The sequence below is a fragment of the Argentina silus genome, assembly GCF_951799395.1.
Source record: "Argentina silus genome assembly, chromosome: 19".
NCBI lineage: Eukaryota > Metazoa > Chordata > Actinopteri > Argentiniformes > Argentinidae > Argentina > Argentina silus.
In genome coordinates, this window is record NC_139673.1 from 2,719,823 (window position 1) to 2,744,259 (window position 24,437).

A 24,437-nucleotide genomic window follows, 5' to 3' on the forward strand; every position below is an offset into this window, starting at 1 on the left:
GAATCCCAGCGATGCCTTTTTTCCCCTACATCTCCTTCTTCCTTTGAAGGGATGCTTATCAATGGCATTGAGAATAACTCACGTTAACTCACGCACAATGTCTCTAACAATGTATTGCAAAAGATTACATAGTTTGGCATTATAAGAAATGAAAATACGGGATTTAATTTAAGAGTGAGTACAACCACTGCTGAAAGATGTGCAGTAACGCTATCCGTCCATGTGAGGGCAGGATTTAGGGCAAGATTGAAACGGTGTATTGGAACTAAGACTCCCTGCATGGGATGGATGAGTGAGGAAAACAATATACATTGCAATTCAGAAGGATTTGTTTGGCATATCAATCTGCAAAAAAAAAACAAGGTTTTGCAATAAACCTGATTGCTCTACTATTATATAAACGTCTCTCTGCTGATCGTGTGAAAGCGATGGAAAAGATGGGACTCGAGAGTGCACATTCGGTCACTATTTATGTGTCGACTGTCGAGGTGCATTCTCCCATCTAGGACGAGATGGAGCAACACCACTTCTGGAACGAAGTGTGAGTATCGCCTATGAACGCATCCGCAACGAAATATTTCACACCCAGCCTATGGACGTCTTGCGCGCTGTGCTCAGTGCGTAGAACGGCGTTAAATACTTATTGAATGCAACTGAACGGACTGCACCGCGACTGAACGGGTTATTATGATAGGAAGTGACCACTGCCAGAAGAAGAGGGGAAATCGTGAAATGTGCATTGTTGGGCGAAGTCTCCCACGAATGAAGCAAAGCACTTTTCCGATTGAAGATACCAGTCAAAGCGGAAACCATGAGAGGAGCCGTTCACACGGAGGACACCACGTATCCCCCCTCGCCGTGTTGTGTCACTTTGTCTCGGTGAACATTGCATCTGAACGGACTTAAGGTTTTGCGAACACAAATTCCCGCGTACTAGATATTTTTTATTTACAGCAAGGGGACGTGGGTTTACAATACTGGCGACGGGCTCACGCAGTATTCGGACGCAATCGCTACAGATGTTACGGAAATTATCCCCAAGATGACAAAAGAATTACCTGGGCAAGTGGAGTGATGGAGCGGTTTGGGGCGCCCCAGCTTCTGTTAATCAAATGGATATGTATACGCTTCGCTTTGGTTTGTGTTGGTGAGTATAGGGATGGGTTCTTGTTCTTACAATGTTACAATGATTGCTAACCCGTTAACTTTATCATCCTGCAATGCACCGTAACTTTTTTATATTTCGATCGTGTCATTGTGAATCAAGACAATTGTGCCACAACAATTGTATCTGCTGCATTGCATTTGCACACATTGCTCATGTGTCATTGTACCCGCCTATGCTTTGGCATGGGTGTCCCCTTCTGAATTATGTATCATGACCTCCATTGATTTCTTGTGATAAACGATAGCTTTAGTTTGTAAACATGGCTGCTCTTACTCAAATGTTTGACGGTGTTGTGTGCACACCAACCCGCAGCGCATGATACAGTGGATCCACTATCAGCATTACATCATTGCTTCTGCACAGCGTCAATCCTTGGACGTCTTGCTCTAGCGCAGCTGGCAGCAGTGGATCTCTCTCTCTCTCTACACACACACACACACACTCATACACACACACACACTCATACACACACACACAAGCCCAAAGACAACTCTCGCATACAAAGATAAGTCCTCTACTCTGTTATTCTATGTATGAATGATCTACTTTCTTCTATTGATATAGAGGGTGTGGGGGTGGGGTGGGGTGTGTGTGTGTGGGGGGGGGGGGGGGGGGTGTCCAATGTTACTACATAGCCAATGGCATACATAGGTACAAATCCAGGTCTCACTCAAACAACCTGGAGGTCGGTGAGTACACCAAAACAAGCCCAACCTGAGACGGTGATCTGTGGTCTCTCTGGAGGTCCCTTCCTTCTACCTCAAAGCTGTCACCCCTCCCCCACGCCTCGCATGTCCCATTAGGCCCTAGCCTGGGGAGGTGAAATGGGGGTGGGGGGTGGGTGGGGGGGTGGGGGTCCTTAGGAAACCTGAGACACGCTCCAATGGACCATGTTCCCCCTCTCTACTTCACTCACATAAAAGAAAGAACCTGAACACAAGCCTTCCCGCACAGCCTCATTTCCCAGACACATGCATAGACTTGTAACTAAATGAAGCAACAGCCAAAAAGGTTTGAATGTTCCTTCTTTCTTTTTTTTTTTTTTTCTTTTTTTTTTTAAGCAAAACGTTTCCCACCTTCAGTACACACCGGCTCATTATGACATGTTGTAACTCCTGCTTTTGAACGTGGGATACCACTCCTGCTTCTTAGGACTGTTATGTTCCAGATGACTGGCTCCACAGGGTAACAGACTCGCCACAATGTAATCATGAAGAAGAATCACATTTTGGCGTGAGTGTATGAACGCTACCTTTCCCCCGGCCCCCATTGTCATGGCTGTAGTTGTGGTGGGTAACCAGGGAGGCAACCCAGACCCCCCGGGACCAGATGTTCTCAGTGTTGTCTCCATGTAATGGGACTCTCACTGAGCTCTGGTGATGCTTCTGCAATATGGATGGGCCTCTGTCATGAACTTCCAGTGAACCACTGGATTACTTCAGTCGTGTGTGTGTGTGTGTGTGTGTGTGTGTGTGTGTGAGAGAGAGAGAGAGAGAGAACGGGGGAGGGTGTGTGCGAGAGAGAAAAAAGAGAACTTATATTAAGACTAATACAAGCTGAGGCACGGAGGGGTTTTCGGTTAATCTCTCACGGTAAACAATCGCTGCTCGACGCCACGGCCACAGTTTCAGCTCAATGGTTCAATATACCATTCTGCTTTAGCGTATTGATCCTGGGTGTACAGGTAAGAGCCAGGTAAATCAAAGCTAGGAGAGACCCACTGTCAGGCCAACCTCTCCCAGAAGTCTATGAGATGATGTGGCTACTTTGTCTTTGTTTGCCCCTCCTCCTCCTCCTCCTCCTCCTCCTCCTCTCTGCTCTCTTGGCAGCGGGAGCTTTTATTGTTTTGAGAGACGGGCTGGTGAAGTGCAGCGCGACCATGGAGGGGTGTCACACACCAGACATGTCAGCACAACTCAGGATGATAGATAAAAAGGAGGGCATTTTTTGTCTCTCTGGGAAGGAGGAGAGGGTGAGTTAAGGCGCAGAGGAGGGAAGCAGAGTCACCCTTCCCTGCGCTGCCTCTCCTTGTTTTGGGAACAAAGAGTGTGTGTGTGTGTGTGTGTGTGTGTGTGTGTGTGCGCCCTCAGTGTGAGCCCAGTCACACATTAGTCACATGCATTGTCTGTCCCCTGAACGTCTGTGGTGGAAACCATCGCCACCGTCTTCCCTCCCTCCCTCCCTCCCTCCCTCGCTCCTTCCATCCCTCCCGACAGAGTTCTCCAACCCTGTAGCATGGCATGACCATGGGGCGTGGTTGCCAGGACCATAGCTGTGAAAATCCCCCTTTTGTTAGGAGAAAATACACACAACAACACAAATAAACCATGAAACCACGGGCTCAGACAAAGCAGCCATGCCCTCAAGCCATTGGCTAAGGTCCTGTGGAGAAGAGCAAAGAGGAACTCTGCTGAAGTGTGTGTGTGTGTGTGTGTGTGTGTGTGTGTGTGTGTGTGTGTGTGTGTGTGTGTGAGTAAGTGAGTGAGTGTGTGACACTGTGTGTGTGTGTGTGTGACACTGTGTCACCAGAGCCAAACACCTGGTGTGCTGGGTTGCCCACCAGATGTTTGTGCTCTGCCCTGTCTTCCCCTGGGCTTGGGCGGATAGTACTGCAGAGGCACACACACACACACACACTCACTCACTCACACACACGGTTCTATTCTCTTGTGTTGCCATGCAAGCTCAGTGTCCTGTGGGAACTCATCACCAGCACCAGTCTCGAAGCCAATTACCACCACTGCACTCTATAACTTTATATATATATATATATATACACACACACACACACACATATTATAGACAGTGTGTGCATGTGCTGTAAACATGGAGGAACACAGAGAAGGAGAGCTGAGCCAGCGTGTGAGAAGGCAGGAGGAGCAGGGAGGAGCAGGGGGAGCAGGGAGGAGCAGGGCGACAGGACAGATTGAGCTTTAGATATCTCCAGCCACTATTTAAGAATCAGTTATGACGTTTTTTTAATCAGCTGAGATTTGCCGTGAAGTCTGGCCTCCTCCTTCACCTGCCCAGATGGCCCCGTTTAAGTGGCCGTGCGTGCGTGTGTGTGTGCGCGTGTGTGTGTGTGGCCGGCGGAACCGAGTGCTGTGCTGCATTAATGCAGAGCGAGATGCCCAAACGCTTTTGTAGCCGTGCCAATTTGCCCACACTCCTGCTAACTCAGGCCAGATTGTTAATAACGATGATCAGCTCTAGTGCTCTCTGCTGCACCGCTATCTGAGGAGCGCTTTGTACACAGTCACTTCCCTCGCATCAGAATACTCAATTACATTAGCTGGCTGTGCAGCAGTGGGTGGTGCTGCTGGGCCGCGTGTGAGTCAGGACGCCTTCCGGTTAATTGATTAATCAGAGCCGAAAACAAAACACACGTCCTCAGTCGCTCTCTCATTAGAACGCGCACGCTCTCGTTTCCAGTCCAGACCCTGTTTTTTTTTAATCGTAGATCGACAGCCGACTGCTGTATGTGTTTCATCTCTTAATTATTTCCACCACTCCAGCAACGGTGAGACAGCGTAGGAATTGTGTATTCTTCATGATCGCCGTAATTAAACAAATCTCACATAGATTCATGTTTTATGTATCTCGCCTCCAGAACAAAAGCTACTAAGTAGTAAGCGATGCCAGGTTGTTATCAGCATTGCATTTAGCTTAAGTGATACAAGTTTTAAGGGCCGTTTATATTGCTGTGTGGACGTTTTCCATCACATCTTTAGTTGTACAGCAAGGCTCCACTGCTTTATGGAAGCGTCTTTAGAAGTAAAATAACAAGGCACATATTGTGGGCTTTCTGTTCTGCCCCATTCCCTTTTGCCATGTGTGAGGATTTAGCATGGGTGCACAAGGTCTATATTTAATCAGCCTGTAGGGGATTTTACACCTCCGAGCTGGTCACAGCAATTTGTCCCGAAAGAGATCAGCTGAGCTCCCTCCCTCCCTTCCTCCCTCCCTCCCTCCCTCCTCTTTTTACTTGGACTGATTTGCAGTGCCAGTTTAATGAATAGGGTGTTTTGTTTTGATTATGATCCATAAGGACCTTGTGTTTGTGTCTGTGCCCACCCACCGTGGGTGTGTGTGGGTGTCTGTCTCCCTTTTCCTCCCCAGGGTGACAGAGTAAGACATTTAATGAGATGGACGTGTTCCTGGGACACTGCAGATTTAAGAGGTGAAAAAACAGTATTCAAAGGGAGAGAGAGAGAGAGAGAGATGAAGAGGGAGAGAGCGAAAGAGAGAGAGAGAGCGAGAGAGATGAAGAGGGAGGCAGAGCAGGGGAGTGCATTAAAGCCAAGGTTGTGTGAAGTCACCGAGCTCTTCCTCTCCAGTGGCTTTGATGCAGGGGCTTGTAGGGAACGCGGTCCAGGTCCTAATGAGAGGCTCTTTAAAAACGCCAGCACAAACGCACGCATGCGCGCTCAGACACACACACACACACACACACACACACACACACACACACACACACACACACACACACACAAAGTCCTTCTGACAGGAACCGAGCGAGCAGCTTCCTGCTGTCCCCTGTGAAGCCATTCTTTAGGACTGGGCACTGTCAGGGAAAGGAACAGGAGCTGGCGGGAAGTGTTGAATGGACCTGTGAAACCTGACAGCTTGTAAATGAACTGGAAAGGTTGGAAAGGTTCTAATAGGCCGGGCTTTGAAACAGGGGTAGAGTGACGGTTTGTTTTGCTTTCCGCTGGTGAGGACAGATGTCTTTCTGTCTCTCTACCGGCTGTGCTTCTGTTGAATCTTGATAGGTTATTGCGATGTAAAATAACCTTTTTTACCGTGTTGTTTCTAAGTGGTTATTGATGTACTGTAAACTATTGGGCATCTTATATTTATATGCAAAGTGACTAGGGATTAAGGTGCTCCATCCAGTGTCCTCAGTGTTATTGACTGGGACGGTGTATTGATAGCAGAAGAGCCCATTGTGCCTTTGAGGGGGATCCTCTTTTCACTTACATCAACATATTCAGTCCTAGATCAAGTTTCCCTACCTTTTAGTTATGGGCTCTTCCACTGCAGAAAGTGGAGGGGTGATGGAAGGACTATGAGCACCACAATCAATGCCACTCACTGTAGTACTAAGACACAAAGGCCCTGTGTGCCAGCCTGTGGTTTTGCCCTGTCGTCCCCTGTGCCAGGGTGGGAGGTAGGATCATAGGGACGAGACTAGGGTGTGTTTTCTGGCACCATCTCTGTGCTGATCCCTCGAACACACGGCTGCATATCCATAATTCACAGCTCATCATGAATAAAGGAAGGGATGATATCTCCTCTCTGTGGTGAGCGAGCACGCATTAGAAGCTTTAGGTAGAGAGTGACACACATGTGCACGCACACACATACACGCACACATGTGTGAAAGTGTGCTGGGTTGGAGCCAGGACTACAGGTAGAGACACACACACACACACACACATACACGCACACATGTGTGAAAATGTGCTGGGTTGGAGCCAGGACTACAGGATAGACACACACACACACACACACACACACACACACCGTCTCTGAATCCCCTGTTTAGTCCCTCTGGAAAACTGCTGTTGAGAGTCAATCTATAGAGTTAGCAAACGGCCTTGACTCTGTGAGGAGGGATACATCCCAGGGGGGGTGAGTGGCGAGGCTCTCGTTGGAGGAGATCTAGATCCGAACCCCAGGAACCCAGGCAGGTGACTCACACCTGCCACTCAGCAGCACCCGGGGGAACGGCCTCCACCTAGTCACATGGCTGTCATTCCTCTACACCTTTAACACATCTGGCAGGCGTTTACCTTTCAGCTTTGCTGCCTCACACACACACACACACACACACACACACACGCTCTGTAACAGAGCCTAAGGGAGTGTGAAGGGCTGGATAGACAGAGCCAGGGATAGGTAAATGTGGAGATCAATCACTCACAGATGCATTTGAAGGCACACCGATGTGTGACAGACAGGTGTGTGTTTCTCCTCTGTCTCTGTTTCACACTGGAAATATCGTCAGAAACACGAGTCATACCACTGACGTTTACACCTAATATTAAATAGTAGCCTGAAGGTGATGATTATGGTTTGGGTGAGCGTCTATTAAAGTACATTCTTTGGGTGGGGACAAAGCAGGTAGAGAAGTACTTGGGGTATTGAAATAGCTCAGTCTTACTTCCCAGACGATCTGGTTCTGCAGTGTCTCTGTAACTCTGCTGCCCAGAAGGCTATTGTACTGACAGCTCTACCGGCTGTCAGTGGAATACTGAATATTTCATCCCTTCACTGAAGCATGGAAATCTCTGTTGAGATCCCTCCCCCCATCCGTGTCTGTCAGACACAACCGTGACAGTTACATCAGGCCGCCCCCCCCCCCCCCCCCCCCCCCCCCCAAAACCCCCACATCCCCCGTGAGGAGAATGCTGCTGTATGTGGCAGACCAACAGCTTTCATATCCCATGTCTAGAGACAAGTACAGTAGTTCTCAGTTCACCATCAGTCTCACCAAAACACAGCCGACATCTCCTGCCTCATTTAGGGAACTGATACGGTGTGTGTACTAAAATCAAGTCAAATCCAATTGTATTTGTCATGTGCGTCGCGTACAGCCGTAATTGATGTAGTGAAATGCTTTGGAATCCTGCTCCCCGATCAACAGCAGTCAACAAATCAACAACACAATATAACATAGTACAGTAACACAGTGACAGTAGTAGTGCATTAGGGTGTAATGTATGACAGGGTGTGTATGTGTTTCAAAACAGGATTGACTGACTTCTTTTTCAGAAAAAAACAACAACAAATAACTCTAGTTGTTTGATGTTTCATGTTTGTACAGTACAGTGGAGGTATAAATCATTTTAATGCATGGAACGGAATCCCTCATTCCGTGCCGTGCATTACAATGAGCCCGTCCTCTGATGTCTACCTCCACCAGCCTCCCCTGGTACAGTACCCCTCTCTGATAGTCCTTCTCCGTGTGTGTGTGTGTGTGTGTCCCTCCAGCGGCATGCAGTGGCAAGGTGGAGCTGCACACAGAGAGGAGGGGGGTGATTTACAGCCCCTCCTGGCCCCTCAACTACCCCCCCGGGATGAATTGTAGCTGGAACATCCAGGGAGACAGAGGAGAGGTCATCACCATCAGGTAACACCACGCACGCACCCACGCCCTCCTCCCCCGCATCATTGATTGCTGCGTGCAGAACGCAGTACGACGTCAAGCGCAAACTCGCTGAGATGACATCCAATTAGCAAGTTTTATCTTCATTAGCTAAATGTTGGAACCAACACACTGGATAACAGCTGGGTAGCCGAAATACACACACACACACAGACAGATGTTGCACACCTTCTCTGTTCGGTTGAAATATAAGGCAGGGTTCGAGAACACATTGCATATACAGTGGGGGAAATAAGTATTCAACACATCAACAATTTTTTAATTCAACATATTTTCATTGCAGCCATTCACATGAAATTTAGACCAGACATTGATATTAACTCAATGAAACTACACAGCTAAAGCAATTGTAACATTCCAATCCATAAAAAAAGTTATGTGCAATGAAGGGGAATGACACAGGAAAGAAGTATTGAACACGCTAACTGAAATGTGTTTAATACTTGGTGGAGAAGCCTTTGTTTCCAATGACAGCTTCAAGACACTTCCTGGACAAAAAAACTAATCTCTCACAGTGATCAGGTGGGATTTTGGCCCATTCTTCAACACAGACAGTCGTTAAATCTTGAAGATTCCGGGGGGACCTCTGGTGAATCTTGATCTTCAGTTCCTTCCACAAATGTTCTATTGGATTTAAGTCTGGCGATGGACTAGGCCAGTCCAACACCTTTATTTTCTTCCTCTTGAACCAATAGAGAGTCCCCTTTGCAGTATGTTTTGGATCGTTGTCCTGCTGGAAGATCCACCCGAGTCTCATCCTCATCATCCTGGTGGATGGCATCAGATTCTTCTCAAAAATTTCCCGGTACAAGGCTCCACCAGTACCACGTGAAGAGAAACCATGATGCTTCTACCTCCAAACTTCACTGTAGGTATGGTATCATATGGATTAGGATCATCTGCAGGGCCATTTCTCCTCCAAACATGGCGTGTCGTATTGTTGCCGAAAAGTTAGATTTTTGTCTCGTCTGACCAGACTACATTCTCCCAGTAATCTACAGGCTTCTCCAAATGTTCTGTAGCAAACTTCAAACGAGCTTCAACTGCCTGGTCAGAAATCTTGCGAGGAGCTCCTGTGCGTGGCCGGTTAATGGTCGAGTGATGTTCCTTCCACTTGCGGATAATGGCCCCAATGGTGCTTATAGGAACATTTAGGAGTTGAGAAATCCGTCGGTAACCAGTGCCCTTACTATGCTGCTCAACAACCTTGTTGCGAAGGTCTTGAAAGCTCTTTGCCTCTACCAATCATGAGATGTTTCTTGCAGGAAAGCTTGTTGACAAATGATTTGTTTACTTGCATTCAGAGGTGGGAAACCCTTTTTCAAGGAGTGGAAGTACTTACCCACCAACATGCACTAACCCAGCTGAATCTAATTAGCACAGGTAGGAGAACTCATTAGTGGTATAAGCTGGTTCAATGCTTTCTCTTACCCTGTTCAATACTTCTTTCCTGTGTCATTCCCCTTTATTGCACATAGTTTTTTTTTATGGATTGGAATGTCACAATTTCTTTAGCTGTGTAGTTGTATTGAGTTAATATCAATGTCTGGTTTAAATTTCATGTGAATGGCTGCATTGAAAATATGTTGAATTAAAAAATTGTCGATGTGTTGAATATTTATTTCCCCCACTGTATATCATCCTCTCTCTGTCTCACTCAATCATCAGTGGGCGGTTTCATATATACCTCTGCCTCGCTCTCGCTCTCCCTCCCCCTCTCCCTCTCACTCTCGCTCTCTCCCTCTCCCTCTCCCTCTCACTCTCACTGTCCTTCTCAATCCCTCTCTCTCCCCCTCCCCCTCCCTCTCTCTCCCTCCATCATCCCAACTCGATGACTCATGTCCCCAGAGACGGGACCAGATGGATGGTTGATGTCAGAGAGAGTTCTTACTTAACACCCTTCAACATGTTTGTATTATCACAACAACAACAACAACAACAACAGCAGCAGCAGCAAGAGCTCCCTGTTCTCTCCCACTCAGAGGACACCCAGAAACAGTGCCTCCAGAGCAGAGCAGTCACTCTCTCTCTGTCCCTCCGTACCTGAATACTTTTGAATTAAGCCTGTCCTATTAGTACCAGCTACGCCTCATCAATCATCATGCAACTCAGATAATGGGGAGAATTCTGGGAACGCGGTGGGCTGCGGTGGAAGTGACTGATTGAATCAGTGAACTCAGTCGAGTGTCCCTGTCTCGGTGTTTACGTGACCGGGGAGAGCACAGGGTCTGCCGCTATGGTGATAATTGCCCTACTGAGAATACAGTCCCTGTATTTGTGTGTGTGTGCGCGTGCGTGTGTGTTCCTCCAGTCGCGAGGCAGACGACGGGGGAACATCGGCGCCGGCTGACACCCGGTCCTTATAACCTGCGGTTCCCTCCTCTCTTATCAGTTTCCTGGTTCTGATCGGAGAGGTGAGGGAGTGTGTGAAGACAGCTTTTCCAAGTTGGCAGAAAGAGTTCAGTTACAGAGAGCCAGAGCAGAGGGAGCTGCCAACACCGTGACATCATCCCTACGCCTCAGCTACTCCAGCTTCACACTCTGTGCGTGCGTGCGTGCGTGCGTGCGTGCGTGCGTGCGTGCATTATGACCCCAGCGAAGCTATATGCACTGAGATCATTACTAAGTGGTTGAGAGAAGCACCACCGATTGCAGCCGATCAATACAGCTCCACTATGACCAGACCCTGGTCCTGCCTCCCCGCCGGCAGCACAGTAAAGCCATAGTCTGTCTGTGTACTCAGCTCTAATGAGAGGTAGGGAGAGAGAGGTAGACAGAGAGGTAGAGAGAGAGAGAGAGAAAGGTAGAGAGAGAGGTAGACAGAGAGGTAGAGAGACAGAGAGGTAGAGAGAGAGAGGTAGAGAGGTAGAGAGAGAGAGGTAGAGGTAGAGAGAGAGAGGTAGAGAGAGAGAAAGGTAGAGAGAGAGAGAGGTAGAGAGAGAGAAAGGTAGAGAGAGAGAGAAAGGTAGAGAGAGAGAGAGAGAGGTAGAGAGAGAGAGAGAGAGGTGTGGAGGGTCCTCACAGGTGACGGTGGTGGAGGTAGCTTAGCATTCTGCTCTGTTTCTCACGTCTGGTGAACTGAGGTGGTCGTGGTCGAGAGGGCTCAGGGTAGGATTGGCAGCAGGGGTCGGAGCTGTCTGGTAAGACATTTTAACAAGGGCTCTGTGAAAACACGAGGTTCACAGACACTGAGGGCGCTCCACCGGTCCATGGGTGAGACTCCTCGAGGTGAGGTGTGCGTTGTACATATTTCAACAGGAGGACAGGTTCAGACTCACGTCTGCCTCATGTCTGCTTCAACCATTAACAGAAGAGAACAGTGTCACATCTCAGTAAACCAGCCATTAAAGCCTTCCTCTTAGGTCACCAGTGGTCCTGCTACACTGCGGCGAAAGCCCTAGCTTTAGCCCAGAGCAGTTTTAGCTTAGCCCTAGCTTTAGCCCAGAGCAGTTTTAGCTTAGCCCTAGCTTTAGCCCAGAGCAGTTTTAGCTTAGCCCTAGCTTTAGCCTAGAGCAGTTTTAGCTTAGCCCTAGCTTTAGCCCAGAGCAGTTTTCCTTAAAAAGCGAATGCAGTATTCCTTTCTAAGCGTTCGCCGTGTGAATCATTAGCTCCCATTCACAGACAATTGCCCTGGGCTCCTCTAATTAAACTTCTTCTGCCGGTAATGTAGACCTCAGACGAGTGAATTCCATGCTATTATTTGTCTGTATCTCTCAGTTTTTTTTTCCCGCACAAACACATTTCGCGCGACGCTGAAGCAGGGACAGAGACAAACGGGTTCACCCACAGAGGAGCGTTAACCAGAAGCTTTTATTGGCCATAAAGCACCGCTGCGTGGCGTTCCTACGCGGCGCTGATGGGATCTCGCCACGCCGCCGCCGCCCGAGCTCTCAGCTTCTCTTTGGCACGTTCCAGACTCCAGTCTGCAGCAGCTGTGGCGGCTAGGCTAGGCTAGGCTACGACGTTGAAGACTAGACAACCTGGGCTGGGCTGGGCGGGGAGGAGGGGGAGGGAAAGGGAGGATGAGGGAGAGGGGGAGGGGAGGATGGAGAGAGAGAGGGAGGGAGGGAGGGTGGGAGAGAGGGAGGGAGGGAGGGGGAGAGAGAGTCTACGGTGTCTAGAGCTTAACTCTCACTGTGTCTATCCTGCGTCTCCCTGTCTGTGTACAATATACAACAGACTCTGTGTATAATAATAATAATGATACCACTACTTCACACCCCGTCACTGCTGATTGGATGCACTAGAGACGGAAAACATTGTTTCTGCTGCAGCCCCAAACTCCCTATTCACCCTGGGCTCCTATCGCCCTGCATAGGGAACAGCTTACACAGTGTAGGGAGACAGCAGAGGGAGGCTCCCCTCCCTCTAATCCAGAGGTACTGTAGCCCCAGATAACAGGTCATGTGCTGAGAGTCCTCTGGGCCTCCCCGTAAGCTCCCATCAGCCCTGACTCTCCGTTCCCCTGGAGATGGCCCTCTGCTGCAGCACACCAGCTGTAAGACCCAATTTACCGCTCAGGCGAGCAGCACCGTTCCCAGGCGCGCCTCCAACTCCAACCCACTCAGTCGCTGAACCCGGTCGGTCTGAGTGTCTCAGGAACAAGCTGCTGTATGAGGGAGCGGTGTTGACTGACTGACTGTGTTTTTTCGTGAGGCGATGTCAGTAGTTTCAAAGACTAAGACACCGTTCCTTATCCCCCTCTCTGTTGTGTATAGAACCCACCCAAGGTGAATAGAATGTCTTGTTTTGTGCAGAGTGATACACATACGTATAGGGACGTTTGTTAGGAAGGTTGACGCATGAAACGAAATGCTATTTGCATATAAACACTGCTTGTCTAACCACTATTCCTCCTCCTCCTCTGTCTCCTCTCCTGCTGCAGTTTCCGTAACTTTGACCTGGAGGACTCAGGCCGGTGTTCAGGGGACTGGCTGCTTCTGGGCCCCACCTGGAGGGAGGAGTACCGGGTGTGCGGCTCCCTCCTCCCCCCTCCCTTCATCTCCTCCAGGGGCCGCGTCTGGCTCTACTTCCACTCGCAGGCCAACAGCTCGGGCCAGGCCCAGGGCTTCCGTCTCTCCTACATCCGCGGTGAGTGGCTGGCAGCTGGGGTAGGAGCTGGGGCCAGAGTGGGTGCTGGGGCAGGGGTAGTAGTGGTAGCTGGAGCAGGGTTGTTGTGGGAGCTGGGGCAGGGGTAGTAGTGGTAGCTGGAGCAGGGGTTGCTGTGGCAGCTGGGGCAGGGGTTGTTGTGGGAGCTGGGGCAGGGTAGTAGTGGGAGCTGGGGCAGGGGTTGTTGTGGGTGGGAGCTGGGGCAGGGGTTGTTGTGGGTGGGAGCAGGGGCAGGGGTAGTAGTGGTGGCTGGAGCAGGAGTTGTTGTGGGTGGGAGCTGGGGCAGGGGTTGTTGTGGGTGGGAGCTGGAGCAGGGGTTGTTGTGGGAGCTGGGGCAGGGGTAGTAGTGGTAGCTGGAGCAGGGGCTGTTGTGGGAGCTGGGGCAGGGGTAGTAATGGTAGCTGGGGCAGGGGTAGTAATGGTAACTGGGGCAGGGGTTGTTGTGAGTGGGAGCTAGTTGTGGCGCAGGTGTCTGTGAGTGGGTGATACCGTAGCTGGGGGTTGGGGGGGCCAGAGTGGAGGAGGGAGTGGGTTTGCGTTTGGGCAAAGACAGGCGCTGGGATCTGCTGGCACAGGCAGGCCAGACACAATGGAATGCAGTGTGCTGATTACACCAGCTAGAACAGGCCAGGGGGTTTAACGACGCAGGATGCAGCTCTCTCTCTGTGTTTACCAGCCACAATCTGGCGCCGGTGCAGCCAGTAAATGGTGTGATAGAGCTTTGATTCATGGCGGCTCTCATTCCTCAACAGTATTCCCTTCACACACTCTGAAAGGCATATTTGCAGTGTTACCAGGATGTAAATGATTCTGTAATGCACAGCATGGACCAGCACCAATAGTGTAAGTGCCTCCATATGTCTGGTACGTGTGTGTGCGCATGTGTGCGTGCGCATGTGTGTGCGTGTGTGTTCGTGCATGTGTGTGTGTGTGTGTGTGTGTGGGGGGGCGCATGGGCGCGTGTGCGTGTGTTTGTTTCAGCTACCCAGCTGTTATCCAGTGTGTTGGTTCCAACATTTAGCTAATGAAGATAAAACTTGCTAATTGGATGTCATCGCAGCGAGTTTGCGCTTGACGTCGTACTGCGTTCTGCACGCGGCAATCAATGACGCGGGGGAGGAGAGTGGGGAACTTTATGCAAAGTTTGTCTTTTTTTACCTCAGGACGCGGTAAAATCAATGACCAGTAATTGACTGTGTTTGTCAAGCTGTCTCAGATCCAGCACCATCGACAGGGGGGTCATTGATTAGAGTGTCTCCTTCTAAAAACGGCAGCGATTACGTCAGCCCTTTTTTTCCAAACTAGGACTCCAGTGTCTCGTGTTTGATGAGGCTTGATGAGTGGCCTGTTTAATGACTTGTGGGTTTTGCTGGTGTCTGTGTTGTCACCAGCTGTTAAATGAAGTGTTTGGGTTCTGTTGTGTTCTCACCAGTGAAGTGTGTGTGTGTGTGTGTGTGTGTGTGGTATTTGAGTGTTGTGAGAAGCATCCAAAACCTCAATGTTGTGTCCGGTAGGCAGTGTGTGGTATTTCAGTGTTGTTGATGACCTCTGTGTGTGTGTGCCTCAGTGTTGTTGATAACCTCTCTGCTGTGTGTAGATGGTGTGTGTGTATCTGTGTTTCATTGTTGTCTCTGTGCTCTGTCTAGATGGTGTGTCTGTGTGTGTGTGTCTAGATGGTGTGTGTCTGTCTGTGTCTGTGTTGTTGATAACCTTTCTGTGCTGTGTCTAGATGGTGTGTGTGTGTGTGTGTGTGTGTGTGTGTGTGTGTGTGTGTGTGTGTGTGTGTGTGTGTGTGTGTGCGTGCGTGCGTGCGTGCGTGTCTCTCTCTCTCAGTTGTTGTTGATAGCATCTGTCCTCCCCCTGCAGGTCGCCTGGGGCAGAGCAGCTGTCAGAGTGATGAGTTCCTGTGTGGCAACGGGAAGTGTCTCCCCCGGGCGTGGAGGTGCAACGGGCTGGACGAGTGTGGAGACGCCACGGACGAACGCAACTGTGCCCCCCCTCCCACCGAGGCCCGGCCCAGCCTGTGTCCCCCAGGCTCGCACCCCTGCACCCAGGCCCAGTCCACGCGCTGCCTGCCCCCCTCCCTCCGCTGCGACGGCGCCCGCGACTGCCACGACGGCTCCGACGAGCTGGGCTGCCCGGACACGGCGTGCGGGAAGCGCCTGGTCAACTTCTACGGCTCCTTCGCGTCCCCGGACTTCTTCCGGTCCAACCGGAGCGCGGCGGGGGAGCTCCGGTGCTGGTGGCTGCTGGACACCCAGGACCCCAAGCCCATCCTGCTGCAGCTGGACCTCCAGCTGGCCCCCGGGGACTCCCTCCACGTCTACGACGGCCTGGTCCAGCGCGCCGAGCGCCTCCTGCAGGCGCTGTCGCATCATAACAACCGTAGGCCCGCCCTGCTGGAGTCCAGCCGGGGCCAGATGAGCGTGCTGTACCGGGCCCAGCCACGCAGTCCCGGCCACGGCTTCAACGCCACCTACCAGGTACTGGTCATGTGACCAGACGCTCTCAGTGATGTGTATTGGTGTTGTCGTTTGCCGATGTCGTTGTGAAGCTGAGGACATATTTCCATATTGTGCTGACTACCCTACCCTACCCTACCCTACCCTACCCTACCCTACTCCACCCTACCCTACCCTACTCCACCCTACCCTACCCTACCCTACCCTACCCTACCCTACTCCACCCTACCCTACCCTACTCCACCCTACCCTACCCTACCCTACCCTACCCTACCCTACCCTACCCTACCCTACCCTACCCTACTCCACCCTACCCTACCCCACCCCTACCCCTACTCTACCCTATCCTACTCTACTCCACCAGGTCAAAGGTTACTGCTTCCCGGGGGAGCACCCGTGCGGAGGCGACCAGGGCTGCTACTCGGAGCGCCAGCGCTGCGACGGGTACTGGCACTGCCCAACGGGCCGTGACGAGGAGGAGTGCCCCGTGTGCCAGGAGGGGGAGTACCCCTGCGAGGGGGCCAGCGGCGCCTGCTACCCGGCCTCCGAGCGCTGCAACAACCAGAAGAAGTGTCCCGACGGCTCGGACGAGAAGAACTGCTTCGACTGCCAGCCGGGGAACTTCCACTGCGGCACCAACCTGTGCATCTTCGAGACGTGGCGCTGCGACGGCCAGGAGGACTGTCTGGACGGCAGCGACGAGAGGGACTGCATGGCTGCCGTGCCCCGGAAGGTCATCACCGCCGCCCTGATCGGGAGCCTGGTGTGCGGCCTGCTGCTGGTCATCGCCCTGGGCTGCGCCTTCAAGCTCTACTCCCTCAGGACGCGGGAGTACAGGTGGGGCTGCCGCCGCTGAGGGCCCTCAGACTCCCTCCTCTTCTCCTCTCCTCTTCTCCTTTCCTCCCCCCCTCCTCTCCTCTTCTCCTTTCCTCCCCCCTTCCTCTCCTCTTCTCCCTCCCTCCTCTCCTCTTCTCCTTTCCTCCCCCCTTCCTCTCCTCTTCTCCTCCCCCCCTCCTCTCCTCTTCTCCTTTCCTCCCTCCCTCCTCTCCTCTTCTCCTTTCCTCCCCCCTTCCTCTCCTCTTCTCCTCATCCCCTCCCCCCCTCCTCTCCTCTCCACCTCCTCCCCCTCCACCTCCTCCACCTCCCCCTCCACCTCCTCCTCCTCATTTCTAAAGCCACCCAGGCTCTTCCCAGGCCCTAATTGATCACACCACTGAGAGTCGAAGGCAGAGAGCTTCATCCTGACCCCAGCCACCATGGCTGAGCGTGAGCGCTAGCAGACGACTGCTGTGTGGGTTAGCTGCTATGCTCAGTTCCACGCTCCCCGCGGGGGGGCTTCGCTAATAGGCTAACGCAGCCTCCCGGTTAGCATCCCGCTAGGCTAGCGCTATGCTGCCGTGCTGGCGCCCCGCTAATCCAGACACAGTTTAACTCCCTTCAGTCTGGGTGTAAGCCGATCGGCTTGGCCCTCGACCCTGCAGTGTGAGGCTGAGGCCAGGGGGAGTGAGGGATGAACAGTGAGACGGGGAGAGAGAGAGAGAGAAAGAGAGAGAGAAAGAGAGGGTGGGATAGATCGAGCTGCCGTATTATTAGCAGTAGTGGTAGTTAATTGTATCTGGCTGTGCAGACCTGTCATGACTCTGCCAAGGAGGGAGGGAGGGGGGGGGGGGGGGGAGAGGGAGGGGGGGGGGAGAGGGAGAGGGAGGGGGGGGGGAGGGAGGGAGAGAAAGAGAGAGAGAGAGAGAGAGTATCTTCTTCCCAGCTGGGGACTAGCCAATAATAGCCTTGGCCTCAAAACACTTCAAAAACAATTAAATGTAAGTTCAAGAGAAGTTGTTTTCACAATGGATCTCCATCATTCAGATCTGTGCTGTCTGCCCCTCTCAGGAAAGGGGAGAGTTGAAGCTTTATGATTGGAGAGGTTTTATGATGTCATGATTTTCAATAACTGCCGGTGGGACCTTTTGCGAGGGTTCAGTTCCTCAAAGGTTCATGGAAAGTCTTGGAAGGTCAGAAGGCTATTCACCCTAAATGTCCCATTGGTTTTCATGACTTATCCATCCATTCATTCATTGTTTTCTTTTTTGGGGGAGATGGTGAAGCTGTGATCGCACGCAATCTAAACATCACTCTCTTTCTTTCTTTCTTTCTTTCTATCTTCCTTTTGTCTTTCCTCCCACTTTTTTCCCCCACCACAGAGCTTTTGAGACCCAGATGACCCGTCTGGAGGCGGAGTTTGTGCAGAGAGAGGCTCCTCCCTCGTATGGTCAGCTGATCGCCCAGGGCCTCATCCCTCCGGTGGAGGACTTCCCAGTGTACAACCCCACTCAGGTAACACACGCGGCCATGACAGGGCCTCACCTGTGTCTCTGTGTACACCAGGGGAGGCTGGCGGAGGTCGAAATCAGAGGACGGGCTCATTGCGATGCATGGAACTGAATGAGGAATGGTATCAAACGCTCCAATTTCTACCTCCACCAGCCTCCCCTGGCGTACAACCCCACACAGGTGTGTTACCTGCTGCAAACACCTCAGGCTGTTAGTCACCACAGCAAGCTACCTGTCACCACCACCGACTGCCAGTATCTATATTTATTATAATAAATGTGTTATTTCATGTTTACTCAGGTTTCCAAGGGGCCACGAGCCAACATGAAGAGAAATTCACACCTCTCCTCTCCTGGCTTTGACAGTATAATCACTGTAGTGCATTTAAAACAATTAGTCAGAGCGAAAGTCAATCGTTCCCCCCTCTTTCCACGGTTCTTTCGATCGTTGCTTCTTCTGACCTGTGTGAATCCCTGTACAGAGTTAATGAAGAGCTCCCAGCCCAGGTCTGCCTGCCTGCCTGCTGCAGGCTTGTAAATATAGCAGTAGTCCAGTCCTCTGAAGCTGTCTCATCCATCATCACCCAGACAGTCTCAACACTGACCTCCTTTCCCTTCAGTCCCCATTCTTCCTCTCTCTCTATCTACCCATCTCTCCCTCAATCTCTCCCTCAATCTCTCCCTCAATCTCTCTCTCAATCCCTCCCGCCCTTTCTCTCTCTCTCTCTCCCCCTCTCCCATCTTTCTCCCTGTCTCTTCCCTCCCTCTCTCTCTCTCTCTCTGTAACACAATCTCTCTTTTTTTCCCCTCACAATCTCAGTCTGTCGCTCACCATCTTTCTCTCTTTCCCCCTCTCCCTCTGTCCTTTCCTCTCTCCGCATCCATCCTCCTCTCTCTTCTCTGAGTTGCCCCTGATGTTGCAGGGCAGATAAATGAATGATCTTTGCAGGCAGCCAGGCAGCCAGGCAGGCAGGCAGGCAGACAGACAGGCAGGCAGGCAGGCAGGCAGGCAGGCAGGCAGAGAGAGACAGACAGTCAGATAGGCAGGCAGGCAGGCAGACAGACAGACAGACAGACAGGCAGGCAGGCAGGCAGGCAGACAGACAGTGTGTCCTGCGTGTTGCTGTCTCACACACTGACCCAGACTCCCGCTGTGAGGAAGAAGGTATTTGAATGTCTCATATCCCCTCCCCTCAAGCAGGAAATAAGAGGGGAGGGAGCGCGGGAGGGGGAGGGAAGGGGTGAGTCGTAATAGTTTCTAAAAATGGATAGCGCCTCATCGTAGGGAGGATTTGGGAAGATGAAGAGCATTACGGGAGAGACTTACATGTTACTTTATTCCGGGATGAAGGCGTAATGGAGAGTCAAGCTGACTTACTTAGGTTAAGCTCTCCAGTGCAGTCTCTTCTGAAATCCTTTGAATCCGTTTATTTTGTATCCTTTCTTTATTGAAGCTAGCTTCATAAAACCACAACATATATTTTTTATTTTCTTAGCCAATATCGACATCACCTCTGAGATTCACGTCTCTGTGGAGGTTAATGCCCGGCCTGGGCAGCGTTAGATGCCTTGGTTCATATGTGCTCATCCCATGATCACAGACCTTCAGATGAGCGTTGGTTCTGTGGGTTATTTAATTAGCAGCAGTTCTCAGTGGGTCGTAGATCTCAGCTCGCTGATGAAGACTGTATCCCTCTCATTAGCCTGAGTGGAGAATTGCAGCCCTGCACACACACACACACACACACACACACAAACACACACACACAAACACACACACACACACACACACACACACACACACCCCTCTCCCCGCCTCATGGCTCGCCCTTGGGAAAGTAGCGAGGCAAGCGGAAAACCAAAACCCAGCTGTAGTGCCGCCCGCCCGCCTGTCCGCCCGCTGTGCTAATGCTCTCCCCTCTGAGGGAAGTAACTAGCCTGGCTACTTGATATTCAGAGGTGTTGGTGGGCCGTGCAGCAGAGAGAGAGAGAGGGAGGGAGGGAGAGGGAGCGTACGGGGAGAGCAGAGCCAACACTTACGCCGGCATCGGAGAGACCAGGGTCACTCCTGTTCCAAACCCCAGACTGGCTGTAATAGAAAATGTGATCTGACATCAGCCGTGTGAAAGCTATATTTGGCTGGTGGTATTGATTGCAGTAAATAAGGCATTGTGAAGGCAGGGGGCCCCCTAGGACCATCTGTGTGTGTGTGTGTGTGTGTGTGTGTGTGTCTGTGTGTCTGTGTGTGTGTGTGAGAGGGAGAGAGAGAGAGGTGTGAGAATCTGATCTCTTTGTTGACGCTGCATCAGATGTGAGAAATGCGATGTAGCCATGGCAACGGTTTAGCATGTCCTGGTGAGTGATCGACAGTTTTTGATGGTGTGGCTGATGAGTGTTCTCTCTCTTTCTCTCTCTCTCTCTCTCTCTCTCCCCCTCCCTCCCCTCTCCCTCTCCTTCTCTCTCTCCCCCTCTCTCTCTCTCTCTCCCCTCCTCTCTCTCTCCCCCTCTCTCCTCCTCTCTCTCCCTCTCTCTCTCTCTCTCCCCCCTCTCTCCCTCTCTCTATCTCTCTCTCTCCAGGCCTCCATGCTACAGAATATCCGTTCAGCCATGCGGCGGCAGATCAGACGCCACTCTTCCCGCCGGGCCACCTCTCGCCGGCGCCTGGGTCGCCTCTGGAGCCGCCTCTTCCACCGCGGGACCCGGCTGAGGGGCCAGATCCCCCTCCTCACCCCCCCCGGGACAACACAGGTGGCCCTGGGCCTCCACAGCTACCACACAGTGGAGGTAGGAGGTGGCTGCCTGGGGGGCGTGGGGCCGGCGCAGACCCCCTCCCCCTGCTCCACGGCGGCCCTCGGCCTGGCCCTGCAAGCCCACGCCGAGGCCATGTCCATGTCCCACCCCTCCTCAGAGTCCCCCGCCTCGCCCATCTCCCCACCAACCTCTGACAGCCAGGAGGAAGAGCTCTCTGTGGGCTCCCCGGGGTCACCAGAGAGCCAGGTCAGTGGGGGCAGTGGCCCCCCCACCACCGACCCCCTCACCCGTGGGCAGAGAGACTCAGCGGGCCCCAGTAGACCCACACACCCCCTACAGGAGGTTCCAGGGGGCTCCTACAACCGCCGGGCCTCCAGGAAGCTGGTACTGGGGCTGGCCATCAACCTGAGAGGGGTTGCCCTGAGACGGTACACACCCCTGGGGGGCTCGTCCCCTGTCACCCCCCCGGTCCTCTCCCCTGAGCCCCAGACACCCAACCCCCAACCCCAGGGACAGAACGCGACCTCACCCCAGACGTCCTCCCCCTCGGGGGCATCAGATGACAGGGAGAGGGGGCGTTCGGTGGAAGTGCCAATGCAGGAGGGGAGGAGGGGCAGGGGGACGGGGGCGACCAGGGGGGTCCCCAGTAGCGATGAGGATGAGGACGGAGACAGAGATGGAGACGAGTCTCTACTGATCTGCTGAGGAGGATCCTCTCACTGACCTCTCCACCGAGACCAGGATGCCACATCACATTACAATCTAACCATGTAGAGACGAACAGCCACACTGTATACTACAGGGGAGGCCGGCGGAGGTAGAAACCCGAGGACGGGGCTCATTGTAATCCACGGAATGGAACGAGGAATGGAGTTTGATACGACGATGGCCCTAGCTTTCACACACGTGGTTGACACCATTCCCCGTTCCGCCCTCCGTTTTTTTTCTACCTCCACCAGCCTCCCCTGTAGTGTTCTTCCATCCTCCTCCTTATCTAAAGGATACAGTGGGAGAGTACAGTATGGGCGCCTGTGTTGCCAAGCAGCAGGCGGTGTGTCAGGCTGTCAGAGGCACAGAGAGCTGGCTCCTCCCTCATCCCTGCCTTACAGGAGGTCTATAGCTAAGCCGACTCTGTCGTGACTCATTCCATTGGCTGCTTTTTATAAATGGTGCAAATGAGTTAAAAGCGGAAGATGACGTGACGTTTTTCTGTGGGACTGAGGCGGTGTGGGAAGAGGATGTTAACACAAAAGGATGTTTTGGATTCTTAAAATAGTGTTGTAAATGCAGTTCTCTCTTCTTTTTCTTTTTTCCTCCTCTCGTTCGTTTCATGCAGTGGCTTACATTTGTGTCCTCCCCCCCCCCCCCCTCCCCCGGGGTGGTGGTTTGGACCGTTGAGACTAGGGTCTGCTCACTCCAAGTCGTGAAGCAGTGGTTTTTTACTCTCAGGAGAAAAGCGGTGACGACATGTTAGATTACTTGAATTCAGACTGGTTCGTTCCGGATTGTGGTAGTTTGTGGTTGTAAGCCCTTGAAATAATTGAGAGACCTCAGGAATGGTAGAAAAAAAACAATAACCCTTAAATGTTCTGTAAAGTTTTCAAGTGGAATCTCTACGGTCCCTTATATCGGTAGAGGCAGGAAGTCAGCCCTGAAAGGCTCAGGTCCCTGCAGAGCAGTTGGTGCTGATGATGTAATCGTTCTTCCTCTAAGGCCACAATAGCAGAGGGGGATAATTAGATATCATATTTTCTGCCTCAGCTAGCTTCGTGCTCCCTGTGTGTTCAGGAGCAGAGTTAGGGCCACTAATGGGAGAAGCTTGGCTCAGATCCACAGCTACGCTCCATGTTGTCCTGAAAATATGCAGAGCAATGATTCCTCAAGGGTTCTACCTGGAGTGTGTTTGATTTAATTAAGATGCAGCGTCTTCTCTCCGCAGCCCTCCCTGACATCATCGTTGGCAGGTCCAGTCGCCGTAGTACCTTTGAGGCGTCAGGTGATCTCTCAGCGCGAGGCCGATACGCCCTCAGCAAGCAAGCGTTTGTTGAAGGAACATTTTCAGTGAAACAGAGAGATTGCAACATCTTCAAAAAGATCTCCCAAATCAATATTTTTTCCACTTAGGCTGTCTGTTTTCCAGAAAGATCCACTGACCATACTAGTCAGGTCCACACACACACACACACACACGCACACGCACACACACCTCCACACAGTGAGTGTAATACATCCCCCTCCAGCTTATTTCCCCGGGGTAGAATGAGCGTGCCCTGTCGGCCTGATGGGTATAGACACCAGTAAATCCCCTCAGCGCCGTTTAATACCGGTCACGTTATTAATGACCACTGTTACGAGTTAATGTGCCATTAGAGGAATCTTTGACTCCGCTCCACCCTCCCCTCCTCTCCCCTCCCCTCCCCTCTCCTCCCCTCCCCTCTCCTCCCCTCCCCTCTCCCCTCCCATCTCCTCCCCTCCTCTCCCCTCTCCTCACCTCCCCTCCCCTCCCCTCCCCTCCCTCCACCCCTGCCCTGCCTAACTGTCACACTCGTGTAATCCTCTCCCCACCAGCCTCAATAATCGCTGGGGAAATTACAGACCAGCATCACAGTCCTCTCAAGAGTATCTGACGTTACAGTGGGTGTCTGTGGAGGTGTTTTAGGAGCTCATTAACCTTCTGGGTAGAGGAGAATTACGCCCGGATATGTTAGGTGGCAAAGCCTCGCGCTGGCTTGAATGATGGCAGTGGTCAAAGTATATCACTAGGTATGTCTGTTCAGTCTGCAGTCATTCTGTGCTATGGTTTCATCAGGGAAAGCGGAAGCCCATTTAATGTTGGGTTCTTTTGCTTTTATAGTATAGAAGATGAATTCAAGTGCTGTCATTTTGTCTTTTGTCTGAAACCCACCCTTATTAACCACCACAAGCGATGGAGCCTCATTCAAGAGGACAGACGTGTACACATTATAAAAACGCTTTGACTTGTGCTGTTTGATATGTATTTCTATGTTTTAAACGCCTTTACTGCTGTTCAGTCTGCAGTTCGACATTCAACAGAAACCTCTGTGGGTCCTCACAGGGAAAGGCACTGTGTACAGTTAAGGTGTGTGTGTGTGTGTGTGTGTGTGTGTGTGTGGGGGGGGGGATGTTAAGGAGAGAGGACTTACCTGAATGTACGTGAAATATGTGAGAATAACAGCCCACGTCGTGACACGCTACATCCCTGCTTTTACCCCAAAATACTACATTTACGTTCTGCTGCGCTTGACGGACGGAAACAAATGACGTGCTGCCATTTGATATTGACATCATCACCTTTCTTGCTGTAATATATTCATGCACTGGTTTCCTCAAAAAGAGAGAGTGTAAATATGTACGTATGTTTGTACTGGATAAATGAGTTTCTCTCATTTTTTTGGGACTATTTGTATATTTGAGGTAAAAAAACAACA

At 51.7% G+C, this 24,437-nt stretch overlaps 1 protein-coding gene across 1 annotated transcript; it reads left to right on the plus strand.

The window, feature by feature from the left end:
- Positions 1-418: 418 nt before the first annotated feature.
- lrp3 (low density lipoprotein receptor-related protein 3) lies at positions 419-21,693 on the plus strand (the record flags this gene model as incomplete). Its single annotated transcript, XM_083690822.1, has 7 exons — positions 419-1,147; positions 8,165-8,303; positions 13,225-13,430; positions 15,315-15,931; positions 16,275-16,747; positions 18,109-18,241; positions 20,815-21,693. Exons 1-7 carry the CDS (start codon positions 1,075-1,077, stop codon positions 21,691-21,693), a joined length of 2,520 nt encoding a protein of 839 aa, XP_083546948.1. The 5' UTR covers positions 419-1,074.
- Between the last annotated feature and the right edge of the window lie 2,744 nt (positions 21,694-24,437).